The following is a 16,554-nucleotide window of genomic DNA, read 5'->3' on the forward strand; positions in this document are numbered from 1 at the left end:
ACAATCTGGTCTTCAGACTTACCACATTATTTTAAATGGCCAGTTTCAACAGGAAATCATGAGATATGAAAACAATATTTTTTCCTCTAAATGGGGAAAAAGCAATTAAGAGAGACTGTCCCTAAGGAAGCCCACACACTGGGCTTTACTTAGACAAAGTTTTAGATCACCTGTCTTAAATGTTCAAAGAATGAAAGGAAACTACGTTGAAGTAACTGAATGAAAGTGTGAGAACAGTGTCTTACCAAACAGAAAACATCAATAAGGAGACAGCAACTATAAAAGAAGACCAAATGGAAATTCTGGATTTGAAAAGTACAATAACTCAAGTGAAAAATTCACTGGAGCACAGCAGCAGATTTGAACAGGCAGAAGGAAGAATCAGCATGTTTGGAGGATAGGTCAGTTGAAGAATACATATCCAGTCTGAAGAATACATAAAGAATGAAGAAAAATGAGTCATAGCAAGTGTTGGTGAGGATATGGAGAAATTGTTGCCCTCATACATTGCTGTGGGAGAATGTAAAATGATGTGCTACTTTGGAAAACAATTTGGCAGTTCCTTAAAATGTTAAATGCAGGGTTACTTTATGACCTAGGTATATTCCCAAGAGAATTAAAGTACCTGTTCACACATAAACTTGTACATGAATTTTCATAGCAGTATTATTCATAGTAGCCAAAAAGAGGAACAACCCAAGTGTCCGTCAGTTGATGAATGCATAAACAAAATGTGGTATATCCATACAATGGAATTCAGCCATAAAAGGAATTAGAGTACTGATCCTTGTCACAACACGGACTAGCCTGGAAAACATTTTGCTAAGTGAAGTACGCCAGATACAGAGGTGTCACATATTACTTGATTCCATTTATATGAAATTTCCAGAACACACAACTTATAGAGAAAGTAAATAAGCAGTGGTTACGAGGGGCCAAGTGGGAGTTGTCGAGTGACTATTAACAAGCACAGGAGTGATGAAAATGCCTGGAGTTTGATTGTGGTACAACTTTCTGAATATCAACAAATATTGGACTTTAATGTTAAAAAAAAGTCTTAACTGTACTAAAGAGGTAGCATTTTCATTTAGTGTTTTAGAGCTCCTAAAAGTATCTATTGATAAGCAGACAAATCAGTTTTATTTTTTTAATTAAATTTATTGGAATAATATTGATTAATATGATTATATAATTTTCAGGTGTACATTATCATTTGACATCTGTATATTCCATTGCGTGTTTACCACCCAAAGTCCAATTTCCTTCAGCCACCATATATTTGATCCTCTTTACCAACTTCACTCTCCCCCAAATCCTATATTTGACCCCCTTTACCCTGTCCACCTCCCCACCCCTCCCCTCACCCCCACCCTCTGTGTAACCACTAGTCTGTAGTCCATGTCCATGAGTCTCTGTTTGTTTGTCCTGCTCATTTGTTGCTTTTAGGTTTATTTTATATCGCACGTATAAGTGATATCATGTGATTTTCAACTTAACTCTGTCTGGCTTATTTCGCTTAGCATGATTATCTCGAAATCTATCCATGTTGTCGCAAATGGCAGTATTTCATCTCTTCTTATGGCTGAGTAATGTTCCATTGTGTATATGTACCACCAAATCAGTAATTTAGGTCTAGTTCTAATTAGAAACCAGTTTCACATGGTCCCATTTCTCAATAATGTCATTGAATTGCAGTTAATAATTTTCTCAAAAACTGTATTTCTTAAATATTTGAACTGTTATTTGAAAAAACAAGTCAGAAATAGATGTAGTTATTTTAAAATTTGTAGTACACACTCTAACAGCGATAAAAGCATAATAGCCAGCTATGTAATCTTGTTAGTTTGAATGTATAAATGGAGTTTGGAATGTCGGATTCTGAGGTACAGATAAGTAGGTACATCTGTGTCTGTTGGTTGGGAGAAGGCTTTGAGTCAATTTGTTAAATATTTTAGAAACACCGAAATCTAACATCTAATTATAATCTGTCGAAAACATTTTTCCCTCTCCTCCTCTTAGTAGATAGGTAAAATAAGTCAAAATTTCTCTGAAGCAACTTTTAAATTTGACATAGTCATTAGTTTCAGTCATGTAAATAATAATGTAAGAATTACTTCAGTTGTTTCATGTGACTGTTTTAATTGTGGTTTGGGATTCTTATTTAACTGGCCATACTGGGTCGTTGTCTGGTATTCAGCACATTAGCAGCATGCTATCTACCTGCACACTGTACTCCTGTGTTGCCCTTGGTCACTAAAGAGTATTTTCTGCCAAGCAGCTGACTGCCTGTTCTAGAGAAGCAACCACAGAACGTATGATGATGGTGCGATAAGAGAAGAGGAAGCAAAAACAAAAAGGCCTGGGGTTTTATGTCCATTTCCTTCCCCAGCTCAGAGAATTCCAAAAATCAGAGATCCAAAGAGGCCCACACCAAGACACATCATAATTAAAATGCCAAAGGTTAAATACAAAGAAAGAATATTAAAAGCAGCAACAGAAAAACAAATAATTACCTATTAGAGAACACCCATAAGACTGGCAGCTGATTTCTCAAAAGAAACTATGCAGGACAGAAGGGCTTGGCAAAAAAATATTCAACAGGATTAAGACCCAGGGTATACAACCAAGAATAATTTATCCAGCAAAGCTATCATTTAGAGTTGAAGGACAGATGAAGAGCTTCCCAGACAAAAATAAGCTAAAGGGATTTATCACCATAAAGCCAGAATTACAGGAAATGTCAGAGAGACTTCTTTAAGAAGAAAAAACATGTATCAAAAACAGGAATAAAGAATGGTAACAACTACATTCCTATCAATAAGTACCTCAAATGGAAAAGAACTAAGTGCTCCAACCAAAAGATTGAATGGCTGAAAAGATAAGAAAACAAGACCCCTATATATGAAAAGGAAGGGTGTGGAAAAAGATATTACTTTGATGGACCTAAAAGGTATTTAAGTCAGACAGAGAAAGATAAACACTATATGATTTCACTTATATGCGGAATTTAAGGAATAAAAAGAACAAACTAATCAAAAACAGACTCACTAATATAGTGGACAGTTTGGTGTAGGACAGAGAGAAGGGTTTGGTGGGGCTGGGAGAATGGGGTGAAGGTCTAAAGAAGTACAAATTAGTAGCTGATGGATGGTCACGGAGATGGGGAGCACGACATAGGGAATGCAGTTAGCATTAATACGTTGGCTAGGTGGAGGGGCCGGGGGGGAGGGAGCAATTGGGAGGATCGTTTTATGAACTGTATAGATGTCTAAACAACGTACTGTGTACTTGAAACTAAATTTAAAAATAATTAAACAAACAAAAACAAAAAGGCCTAAACATTCAGTCCTTATATAAAGAACCTAATGCTGCCACCTAGTGGGCAAATAAAGCAGTGAGACTTGCCCAAAAGATTCTTGTGTCAACTGTGATAGATCAGTAATCTTGTGACAAATATTAAATATTTTCAATATTTTTATAAACCTAAACCCACCTTCAACAATAATTATGGAACCACAGATTATATTAATTTGACAATAAGTTGGAAATAATTTTTTAATGACTTGCAAAAAATTGATATTAAGAAATGTGTTTAAGATTTAGTTATCTTCATTATTTTAAAATCTTTTGTTTATAAATCAAGTCAGTATTTTAAATGTTCAAAAAATCAATAAATATAATACAGTATAAATCTGAAGACAGTTTTGCTACTCTGATGATCTAATTTTTCAAAGGATTTTAATGTGTTTTGATTTTTAAAAAGTCCTTACAAACATACATAAATATAAGGTATATAATTTGTACAACTTGGTATCCGAAACTCGTAAGGGGATGATCAAATTTTTTTTTCAATGCAGTACAATACCTTTTGGAGGATCAGTTATTAAAGTCGAAGTTAAAACTTAACTCATATGAAGAAAGGCAAGTAGCTGAGAAGCAAAAATTAATATGAAAATTGAAAAATCTATGTATGTATATGTATGTGAGGAACAAACATCAGTGATATCAATGCTACAAAATGAAGTATATTGACTTTAAAACATTTTTTTAACAACTGGGGGAAACTCTTTAAATAAAACTTTAGAAATAAACGGTGCTTAATGCAGAAAAGATAATAAAAATTCATGTTTCTCTAGTTATGAAGTCCAAGAGTTGGACTTGAAGCAATAGGAAATGGGTCTGATTGAGATTCTGGAAGAACGAGCGCAGTTGTTCATTTTAGGTTCTCCATCCAATCTAACTTTGCTAAAGAGACAAAACTTAGAAAAGGTAAAATAAGGCTAAATGTAAAGTCGAGGTGTCCTAAATAGAGGCAGAATTTTCTGAAAATCAGTTTGATGTTGTATTTAAATGGCCACATGCTAACTGGTTACATTCCTTTCAGAAGAGTATTAATAATAAATATCTTAATTTGGACTGATGTTAGATAAGCTTGATTAAATTCACTATTGATATTAACATATTCCAAACGTAATCTCTGAGGGATATTCAAGATTCCATTTTCTGGAATTCTTATCAGAGCTTTTAAAACTAGTCTTCAGTTCAATTATTGAAGTAAACTTTAAAATCGAGATTAAGGCACGTCGTAAGAATTAAAACTTAAGCAAAAAATTAAATTATGTCATTCTTTTTCTACATTCACATGGAAATAGAGGAAAGTCTACAGTTATATGAAGATAAAAAGATTTGCTTTAATTAAAGGAAGAAAATATGATTTTTTAAATCCAAAAATAACATAGCAATTGCATAGTTACAGATGAGTTTCATAGTAAATGAGTGCAAAAGATTAGATTTTTAACCCATTTCCCATTTAGAAGAAAAATAGTGCCGCTTGCTGCCAGCATTAATATCATGTGTAGGAATGCTACGTTTAGGAATGCTGTGTTTTCTGGGATTTGACATTTTCAACGATAGTGAATTACTATATTTTGTAAATGGAAATACCACTACTAAAAATAATGTATAAATAGAATGATGTCATTTGTTTCCCGATACTATCACTATACTATAGTGATGTGAAAATTATAATAAAAGAGATTTTTCGTGGCAGGTTTTAGGGGTAAGGTTAGGACTGTAATCCATGAATTATCTCAGGGTAAACACTGCAGCCGCAAGTGCCACCTGCGAGCATGCTCTGGGCAAATGGGAAATGGGTTAAAAAATAAGGCAGGTTAGAACAATGAACACTAAACCGAGGAAAACTGGATTGGAGTCTCAGTTCTAACATTAAATAGCCTTGTGATTTTAGCCAAGTCACAAGTTTCCAGAGCTGTTTTCTCATCTCTTCAATGGAGATAATTGAATAGATTATCTACTATCCTACTACACAGAGCTGATGTCAGGAGCAACGTAGGATATCATCATAATTATATTTTGTCAATTTATACCTCCCCACATGTACTATGGCTTAGCTATGTTGTTGATCTGATTTCCTCCTAAATATTAAATATGCATAGTTAGAGTATTATAGCTTTTCTCAATGTCTTTCTTCAGTCTCTCCAAAGCATGAATTCCCATTGAAATACTTTTTAAATCAGATTTTCAAAGTAAACCGCTTTCTTCTTTCTCACTTGTATATTCCACGTAAAAAAAAATCAAATCACATATAATCTGATGTGTTCGCATGCACATGTCTAATAACATAAGTTCAGTAGCCTCCTGGCGGGATCTTCTGATGCCATCTCCTCCATCGCCACATTTTTTATGGAGCCGCTTGTTAATCCACATTTCAAGATCAAACATATCATTCCTTGTTTATAATCCTTAGCCTGGCATTCTAGCTTATCCATGATTGAGGCCAGCTTGCCTTTCTAATCTCCTTTGCTCCGACTTTCTTCCATGGACCAGCTACTGTATCCCATCACAGGCCCATGCTTTCCTGCCATCTGCCTTTGCTCAGGCGCCTCCTAGAAGGGTCATTCCTGGCCTACTCGTGACCATATCTGACCTTGCCTCCAAATCTTAACTCACATGGGATCATCCGTGAACCTTTGTCCATTCCTCAAAACCTCTCTCATTTTCCCTTCTCTGAAAAAGCTCTAGCACGTCACCTCTATTTTTCTTTAGGCGTGGTGGCATTCTCCTTTTAGAATTGTTTTGTGCTTTTTTTTTAACTTCCCCTCCTAAGATATGATCTCTTGGAGGGCACAGCTCAAATTTCATTCTTCCAGGTAACCCCATAGCACACAGCCCAGTGCTCTCAGAAGTTAGTCTATGAAAGCATGGATGTCTATGCCTTCCAAATATGAAATAGAAGGAAAAGTATTTGCTTGCTTTACACTTTCCCTCTTTTATGGTTTTCTCTTTTTTGTTTCATTTCTCCTAGAACACTGAGCTTTGTATCAAAAGTGGTAATCAACTATTATCATTTCCCACTGAACCCGAGTCCTTGCACTGAAAGTTAGAGATATTCAATAGAGTGTATCAGAAGAATTATCTTTCTCCCCGTATCATGTGGGCTGTAATGACATCCATTTTCATTTCCTTTTCTTACTAATATTTCCTGTGCAGCTTGAAGTTTTTGCTGATCGCAAACATCTCGACTGGTGGTTCTTATTGAGAATGGTGTAGCACAGTTGGGAAGTCCTTTGAATGAAAGCATCTAATAAATTTCTTACCTGGCTTCTGAGAATAAAGATGGTATAGAAAGAGAGGAATATTCAGATTGTTGCTTTGCTTTGTACTAAGGTGTGAAACATGGATTACTACATAGCAGGGAAGGGAATTAAGAGAGTGAGAGTTCCAGATCCCAGAGTAAGGTATTGTTTCTCTCCCCCTTTTTGAAAAATGAATTAGGTTATAAAACAAGTAGCTTTTCAAAATTAAACTAATTTAAGGGACTGATCATTTATTAGAGGAAGAAAGCTGATAAGAAATAGTTCTTTATATTTGATGCTAAGAGTCTGACAGTGTTAGCGCTGTGGTCCAACCTGCAGTAAGACAACCAGACCAACAAAGGAACTCAGAGAACGCAGCTGAAGAGAATAATGAAGAGGCTCGGTAGTGGGGGAAGAAGAGTGAGGGGGAGGATGCTCCAGCTAAGCAGGGGTCCCCAACCCCCGGGCTGCGGACTAGTACTGGTCCGTGGCCTGTGAGAAACTGGGCCACACAGCAGGAGGTGAGCAGTGGGCAAGCGAGTGAAGCTTCATCTGTATTTGCAGCCGCTCCCCAGCGCTAAGAACAGCGGTCCCTGGTGCCAAAAAGGTTGGGAACTGCTGGGTTAGCACAGTTTTGTTGCAGGCAGCAACAAAAGGGTGGAATCTCTCTTGTAAATTGAGAGAGATATAATTGACATATATTAGTTTCAGGTGTACAATATGATTCAGTATTTATATTTGTTTCAACATGATCACAATAAGTCTAATTAAATCTACTACCATCCATAGTTACAGTATTTTTTCCTTGTGATGAGAACTTTTAATATTTACTCTCAGCAACTTTCAAATACACGATACAGTATTATTAATTATAGTCACCATGCTGTACATTACATGCCCAGTACTTATTTATTTTATAACTGGCTGGAAATTTGGCCCTTGAAACACCATTGCCCATTTCACCACCCCACTCCTGTCACCTCTCGCAACCACCAGTCTGTTCTCTGTATCTATGAGTTTGGTTTGCTTCATTTTCTTGTTTGCTTTTTAGATCTCACTTTTGAGATCATATAGTATTTGTCTTTGACTTATTTCACTTAGCATATTGCCCTCAAGTCCACCCAGGTTTTTACAAATGGCAATATTTCCTTCTTTTTTATGGCTGAATAATATTCCATCATCTACCACATTTTAAAAAATCTGTTCAATGGACGTTTATGTTACTTCAATATCTTGGCTATTGTAAATAATGCTGCATTGAATATAGGAGTGTGTGTATGTTTTGACCTACTTTTTTTCTTTCGTTTGGATAAATACCCAGAAGTGGAATTACTGGATCATGTGGTAGCTCTACTTTTAATTCTTTGAGGAACTCCATACTGTTTTCCATATGGTTGCAGCACTTGACATTCTCTCTAACAGGGCACAGTTGCCCTTTTCTACATGTCCTTGCCTATTCTTGTTATTTTCTCTTTTTTATAATAGCCGTTCTAACAGGTGTGAGGTGATATTGCATTATAGTTTTGATTTGCATTTGCCTGATGATTAGTGATGTTGAGCACCTTTTCATGTACCTGCTGGCCATTTGTATGTCTTCTTTGGAAAAATGTCTATTCAGGTCCTCCACCCATTTTATAATCAGATTGTTTTCATGCTGTCGTGTGAGATATTTATATATTTTGGACATTAACCTCTGTCAGATATGTGATTAACCTGTCAGATATGTGATTTGCAAATATTTTCTCCCATTTGGGAAGTTGGGCCTTTCCATTTTGTTGATTTCTTCTGCTGTTCAGCTTTATTTTTTAGTTTGAAGTAGTCCCACTTGTTTATTTCTGCTTTTTACCTTTAAGTGTTCAGATTTTAATCCATTTTGAATTAATGTTGGTGTATGTCCAGTGTCATTCTTTTGCATGTGGCCGTCCCATTACCCCAGCACCATTTATTGAAGAGACAGTCTTTCCCAATTGTACATACTTGGCTCCTTTGTCATTAATTAATTGACCACTTATGTGTAGGTGTATTTCTGGCCTTTCTATTCTGTTTCATTGATCTGTGTTTTTTATACCATACTGTTTTGATTACTATAGCTTTGTAAAATCAGTACGCATGACATATCTAACTTTGTTCTTTCTCAAGATTGATTTGGCCACTTTGAGTCTTTTGTAGTTCCATACAAATTTTAGGATTGTTTGTTCTATTTCTGTGAAAAATGCCATTAGAAATTTGATAGGGATTGCATTCAATCTGTAGGATATTTTGGATAGCATTAGAAATTTGATAGGGATTGCATTCAATCTGTAGGATATTTTGGATAGCATTTTAAACAATATTACTTCTTCTAATCCATGAACAGAGAACATCTTTCCATTTGTATCTTCAATTTATTTCATAAGCTTCTTAGACTTTTCAGGGTACAGATCTTTCATGTCCTTGGTTAAATTTATTCCTATGATTTTTTTCCTTGATTCTATTGTAAATGAGATTTTCTTAATTTCTCTTTCTGATAGTCATTATTAGTGTATAGAAAAGCAACTGATTTTTGTATACTGATTTAGGATCTTGCGACTTTACTGAAATTGTTTATTCTAATTGGTTTTTAATGGAGTCTTTAAGGTTCTCTATATGTAGCATCATGTATCTGCAAATAGTGACAGTTTTACTTCTTCCTCTCCAATTTGGATGCCTTTTGTTTTTCTTGCCTAATAGCTCTGGTGAGGGCTTCTAACACTATGTCAAATAAGGGACAAAAGTGAGCATCCTTGTTTTGTTCCTAATCTTAGAAGAAAAGCTTTCAGCTTTTCATTGTTGAGTGAGATGTTGTGTGTAGGCCTGTCATATTTGGCTTACATTGTGTTAAGGCACATTCCCTTTATACCCACTTATAGAGAGCTTTTAATCATGAATGGCTGTTGAATTTCAGATGCTTTTCTGTATCTGTTGAGATGACCATTTTTATTTTCATTTTGTTAATGGGTGTATTACATTGATTTGTGGATGTTGAACTATCCTTGTACCTCTGGAATACATCACACTTGATCATGGTGTAGAATCTTTTTAATGTATTGTTGAATTCAGTTTACTAATATTTTGTTAAGGATTTTTATATCTTTGTTCATCAAGGATATTTGCCTGTAATTTTCTTGTAATTCCTTGTCTGGTTTGGGTACAGGAGTAATGCTGGCCTTGTAAAATGAGTTTGGAAGTGTTCATCCTCTTCTGTTTTCTGGAAGAGTTTGAGAAGGATTGGTATTAATTCTTTAAATGTTTGGTAGGATTCACCAGTAAAGCCATCTGGTTCTGGACTTTTCTGTGTTGTGAGGTTTTTAATTACTGATTCAATCTCCTTACTAGTATCAGTCTGTTCATGTTTTCTATTTCTTTGTAGATTGTGTGTTTCTAGTAATTTATCCTTTTCTTCTAGGTTGTCCATTGTGTTTATATATAATTATTCTTAATGGTCTCTGTGATTGATTTCTGTGGTATAAGTTGTAATGTCCCCTCTTTCATTCATAATTTCATGTATTGAAGTCTTCTTCTTTTTCTTGGTGAGTCTAGCAAAAGGTTTGTCAGTTCTATCTTTTCAAAGAACTGGCTCTTATTTTCATTAATGTTTTCTATTGTCTTTTTGGTGTTTTATTTCTGTTCTGATCTTTCCTTCCTTTCTTCTACCAACTTTGAGCTTAGTTTGTTCTTTTTCTAGTTCCTTGAAATGTAAAGTTAGGTTGTTTATATGAGATATCTTTTTCTTCATGTAGGCATTTATCACTATAAATTTCCCTTTAACTGCTTTTGCTGCATCCCATAAGTTTTGATGTATCATGTTTTCGTTTTTACCTTTCTCAAGATAATTTTTCTTTTGATTTGACCCATTGTTCAGGAGGATGTTGTTTAATCTCCCTTGAGAATTTTCCAGTTTCATACCATTGTAGTCTGAAAAGATGCTTGATGTGATTTCAGTCTTCTTAAATTTATTGAGACTTGTTTTGTGACCTGATATACAATCTTCCCTGGAGAATGTCCCATGTGTTGTTGAGAACGTGTATTTGGTAGCTTTTGAATGGAATGTTCCGAATGTTTTTTGTTAGGTCCATCTGGTCTAACATGTAGTTTACAACCATTGTTTCCCTAATGATTTTCTTCTCACATAATCCATCGTTGAAAGTGGTGTATGGAATTCCTCTATTATTATATTGCTGCCTGTTTCTCACTTCACATTGCTTAATATTTGCTTTATATATTAGGTGGTCCTGTTTGGGGTTCATAAATATTTACAATTGTTATATCCTCTTATTGACCTCTTTTATAATGACATTTTGTTAAAGTTTATTTTGTCTGATACAAGTACAGTGACCCTTGCTTTCCTTTATATGGAATTTCTTTTTCCATTTTTTCACTTTTAGTCCGTGCGTCCATTAAGCTAAGACCCTTGTAAACACATTGTTGGGCCTTGATTTTTATTCATTCATTTGCTCTATATCTGTCTACTGGAGAATTTAGTCCATTTATATTTAGTCACTATTGATGCATATGTACTTACTATTGTCATTTTGTTATTTTCTGGGTGTTTTGTAACTTTTTTCCTCTTGCTGTCTTGTGATTTGATGATTTTCTGCAGTTGTATGCTGATTCCTTTCTCTTCATGTCATTCATAGTATATAGGAATTCATCTCGTTGTGTGTATGTACATACACACTTACTCACTGTAGGTTTTGGTTTTGTCACCATGAGGCTTACATAAAACTTAGTCTATTTGTTGTATGGTGCTGTGCTGGGGGTGAGGTTTATGTGATATGTCTCAAGCCTTTCCTACCCATTTCTGTGTGGACATTTTCTCTGTCCAGTATGTAGGAGTAGCTCAGCTCATTTCTGGATCTCTCTTAGAGGGAACTGCCCATGTGTAGCTGTGCAAGTCCATGGGAGGAGGGCACTCAGTAGCCTCCTGTGTCGCTCTTAGTCATCTCCTTATCCCTCTCAACATGAATGAGAACTACATTATCTACGGGGAGTTGTAACAGACTCATCATCTCACAAGTTAACCCCCATTTTTTAAATTGTGACCATTATTGGTTTAAAAACTATTATAATTTTAACTGTAATGTGAGAAGGCTCATCTGCATTACTGGAAGTTTTCCTTATGAGTCATTTCTACATTCTCATATATTGTTATATAATTCTGCTTCAACAAGATTGTAAATGTGAGAAAGAAATTAGGAGCTCGCGGGGGGGGCTGTGCTGCACGATCTGTTTTACTATATTGATTACTGTGATTACTTGTGAGGAATGTTTTGGCCCTTCTTATCATAAACACTTCCAGATCAGAATCTTCATGATGGAGCCTGGCAATAGGTATTTTAACATGCTTTCTAAAGTTTGAATTCACATTGCTCTCTAGAAGGTATCGTGTTATTTTCACTGACATCATTTGCCAGTTTTTACACCTATTAGTTTATTCTCTTGCTACTTTTTATTATGAGATGAATTTAACATCTAATTTGATATGCAGCTCAATTTCTTAGGCACTCTCCTTTCAGAGGAATACTGGTATCAGGTATGGTATTCTGATTCAGTGGGGTTTAACTAGGTGCAAACAGTAGAAGCAACTGCAGTGTTTTTTTCCTTTCCCCAAAATGGGGTCATGGGGGAGAAAGGGCCCTCAGACTGGTCTGTATTTTACAAAAGTTCCACAAGTGATTCTGATATAGAAATTTTAAAATCTGATTTGTTTTAACAAAGAAGTTTGTGCAATTTTTTTGACAGCTCTGTTATTTATCCTGCTATTCCATTTTTATACCAAATCGGAAGTAGAATTGCTTTTCCTGTAAACATCCTTAGCAAATCAATTTTAACATAGGTTTTAGCATTAGTTGTGATTTCTTTTTCTCGTAGGTGTCATCTTTAAGAAATGAAAAGCGAGGCTCATCATATCTCGTCTCTGCCCCAGAAGGTGGTTCAGTGGAATTTGTTGACCAGCATTCTCAGGGCAAAGGAGCATATTACGTGGAGACCTACTTAAAAAAGAAGCGAGTGTACTGAGCTAAGTTCTTTCCTTATATAACCTCATAAGGTTCTTTGCAGTATCTCTGCTGTTCATCGCTGCCTTAACTACATTCAAACTAGCCATATCCTTTAAATACGGGTTTATAGTTTCCCAGAAGGAACTGTGTTGTGCAGCAGGCATAATTGCCAAATAAAAAGTAGCAATAAGAAGAGACATCAATTGAGGACATTTTCCACTAGAATTAGATTCATCTTATTCAATGTGATATAAGTCCACTGTAGAAATTAACAATATTCCTTGTTTTAGGACTGGGAATAATTTTGACACCATATATAAAAATTTGAAGCAATAAATGGGAAACAGTCTTGTTTCCTGGGCCTTAGAAGAATGAGTTTCTTATAAGCCAATGTGTATTTCAATTTAATTTCCCTTAGAAGTAATCTCATTTATAGATTTTTAGATCTTTTCCTTAGAACTATAGGAATACAAGTACAAAATGCAGTGATGGTATCGTTATAAAGATGCTCTTATATGCAAACTAAATTATTACCCCCCACACCAGCCAGGCAATATAAAATCCAAACAGAGTGATGGTGACGTCCAAAGTATACACTGCTACAGATGCTTTACTCTTAATATGTTATTAACCACTTATGCCTTTTGTGAAAAACAAGGTGTTTTAAGAAAAGTAGCTCTGGTGATCTAATTTCAGGGGTTGGCAAACTCTACCCTGGGGTTAAATTCAGTCCTCCACCTGTTTTTGTACAGACTACAAGCTAAGAATGATGTTTACATTTTTAAATGGTTGGAGGAAAAATGAAAATTTATGACTTTAAAATTATAGAAGTTCAGTGCCCATACATAAAATTTTATTGGAACACAACCGTGCTCATTCATTTACATATTTCCTATGGTTACTTTTGTGCTACAGTGGCAGAACAGAATAGCTGCAACAGAGACCAGAAGGCTTGCAAAGCCTAAAGTATTTACTGTCTGACCCTTCATAGAGAAAGTGTGCTGACCCCTGATCTGACAGTGCTGATTAATCTTTTTATGTCACCTTTAACTTTTGCAGCAGACTTGTAAGTGGCAAAGAACCTAGGTTTGTCTCATTTCATAGCATAGACTCGTGATGATCTAATTACTAGAATAGGGCATATTTTGACTATCAACTGCCCTATTTCTGCAAAATTATGGTAAAGGAATCAATATTGTCCTTTCTGAAGGAATCTTATGGAGTAACAGTATAACTATTTTGAGCTAATGAGCTTTACACCTCACTCTGCTTGGTCTCATTCTTTTGTAGTATATTAGGCTAAAAATTTATTGGCTATTTAACCTAATTTGCGAAAAAATTGTTTTATTGCATATAACTTTTCACATCACCATTTCCTGAAGACCCTAGTATCAAATGCATGAGAAATGCTTTGCCATCTAGAAATCTCTAAGTTTGTTCCTTGTTATGAGACCATAATTGATGTAATGGAGTTTAGGGGTGTCACTGATCCTAGTCTTTTTGAACTCTGAGCATACCTTGTAATTTGGGGGACTTATAAGATCCTGTTTTAATTATGAAGTTTAAAATTGGTACATATGTTGTATGATTTGTAAAGAGTTTTACTTGGTCTAATTTATTGCATATATTCTTTTGGAAATGACAGCTAGAAAGTTAAAACTAAGAATTTCTAAGAAAGTATACTACCTATGAATAACTGATCGGGATAAGCATTCCTCGGTTATGACTCAGGAGATTAGTAATGGCTTCTCCTTGCTCTGCACTTCTTCCCATTTTCCTGTTGCATTAAGCTTCTTCAATGCTTAGTCACCTCTGTGACAGTACAAACAGAAGATAGTGAATTTTAAGTCAGAGCTGCAAAAATGAAAGCAGGAAGAGGTTGAAAGAACTAAAAGATATTTTGGATTATAGCACATGTGGATCTGCCATCTGTACTGGCCTGTGCCCCATTATCATTGGACATAACATAAGTACAAATCAAGTGTTGTTAGTAATAAGGACCATTACCAAACCTCTCAAAGTTACTGTTATTTTTCTAAGTAAACAGATTGTTTGAAATGCTATGAAAATGAAATCTTAATATTAAAAAGCATATGCATGTGAAGTCTCTAGCATATTTATTTGTATAAAGAGTAAACAAAAAGTGCATATAGAGTGGCCACAGGTTTGTTAGACAGGTCTTGGTGATGTAAGGTTATTGAACAAATTTAAACGGCAAGTTTATTACTGCCATTGAATCCAGAACTCTTTATCAGGCTCAAAAGGTGAAAAATAACAACACTGAACAAATGCTAGACAGTATTAACACAGTTTTTCAGACTCTTGGTCATACAGGTCTTATGGTTCACATTGAATCAGAGCTTAGACATTTTGATTACCCAGCTACCCCAAAGCATACTGAAAACCGTCTAGTGGATCCTGAACTCCATAGTGCTTCTACCTGGGTCTTTTCTTTCAAGTCTTATGCTGTAGGGTGATGGTCAAAATAGTGATCAACTCTTGTAGATGGATGTAAGTATTGAAATACTCTAAGAACAGTGCGGTGTATGTGGTATATAGTCTAACTGGTTGCATACAGCATCCAAAACCAATGCTGGAATAGCTTGCCCCAAAGTGGTAGTTATAAAAGGATATCCATTGACATTTCTTAAAAGCATGTATAATAGCATCCAGGTTCTTAGAATCAAATCTGATTAAAGGTATAATGTTTAGGAAAGCACTGGCACAGTTCTCAAGAATTAACATCATGCAGCAAAGGATCTATTCCATAGCTGTCCCCTTGGGTATGAATCTGACTCTTCTCAAAAAAAAAAAAAGGGTACCACTGGCCACCCAAAGGGACAGGAGCTAAGCCACTAGAAAAACAATTCAAAGTTTAAGTCCTACTGGTGACAGGCATACCCTCGTCTTTGTATAGTATATTATAGGTATCTATCACTGTGTAATGAAATTTTACATGTTAGAGTATCATCTAAGTCCATTATTAACCTTTGATTTTTATATGCCAGAAAAACACTTCAAATCAACTGGCAGCTGAGAGAAAGCAATCAATCTTGTGACTTTACTATGATCAGCTCATCTTTTGAAAAATGCCATTCTGCTATACAGCTGTGAGAGTAAAGTAGCCAGATGAAATGGTGGTATATTCTTTCCCAAAGGAGGAGTGCTAATATTTTTGGTTGTGATTATTTGTCACTATGTTACTGGTGCCAAATTTAAAGAGGAAGAAGTACTTACACATATTAAGCACTACAGTGTCTTACACATGGATATGTACCCAAGTATCTTTTTAGACAGAATACAAACTTTTCCCATTAAAAATGATTTCAAATGGCCTGGGTATTCATTGGGGGAAGGAGAACTTGATACACAGTGGGATTTAAATGGTCTTCATGCTGCTAATTTTAAAAGTGCTTCAAATCCTTCGATAAGGTTCTGAAAGGTTGTCCGATTAGATGGGTGGAATTCCCAGCATTTTCTCATAAGTTGATAAATCTGTAAAAGTAAAATGTTAGATTTGGAATCTTTTGTAAAAATTTTAGACACATCAAGACTAAGAAAACTGTGGAAATCATTTTCCTTTATAAATAAGAGTATTTGAATAATTTTAAAAATACAGAAAATGGGACTTCTATACTTCGTAAATAACATTTGAGAAGCTCGTGGGTTAACTGACCATAAACCAGTTTAAGGGTGAAGTTATATCTCAATTTAGATTCTATAAATTTCCACAGTTTTTGCTTCATTCTTTTTGACTCATATTATTCAGTACATCTTAAATAGTCTAAAGAGTTAGTCTTAAAGGCTCAATTCACTTTACAGAAAATTGAATGCCATAAATGCTATTAAGTGGGATAAACTTATACACAAAATGCAATTAAATATATGTCACAATAAGGCTATATCAAAATATGCTCCTTTAGGGTGCTCACTGAGGTGAG

General features: G+C 35.1%; 2 protein-coding genes across 3 annotated transcripts in view; one reads left to right on the forward strand and one right to left on the reverse strand.

The window, feature by feature from the left end:
- Positions 1–14,717, forward strand: part of RAVER2 (ribonucleoprotein, PTB binding 2) — a 71,454-nt gene extending 56,737 nt beyond the window's left edge. For both annotated transcript variants that reach the window (XM_039838490.1, XM_039838489.1), the window contains exon 12: positions 12,486–14,717. In XM_039838490.1, the coding sequence (XP_039694424.1) occupies positions 12,486–12,632 (147 nt within the window). In that variant the 3' untranslated portion in view covers positions 12,633–14,717. The remainder of the gene's footprint in view (positions 1–12,485) is intronic.
- JAK1 (Janus kinase 1) overlaps positions 14,714–16,554 on the reverse strand; it is a 113,945-nt gene continuing 112,104 nt past the window's right edge. The window contains exon 27 of the mRNA XM_039838457.1: positions 14,714–16,108. Within this exon, the coding sequence (XP_039694391.1) occupies positions 16,004–16,108 (105 nt within the window). The 3' untranslated portion in view covers positions 14,714–16,003. The remainder of the gene's footprint in view (positions 16,109–16,554) is intronic.

Source organism: Pteropus medius, unplaced genomic scaffold (genome assembly GCF_902729225.1).
Source record: "Pteropus medius unplaced genomic scaffold, Ma_sr-lr_union100, whole genome shotgun sequence".
Taxonomy (NCBI): domain Eukaryota; kingdom Metazoa; phylum Chordata; class Mammalia; order Chiroptera; family Pteropodidae; genus Pteropus; species Pteropus medius.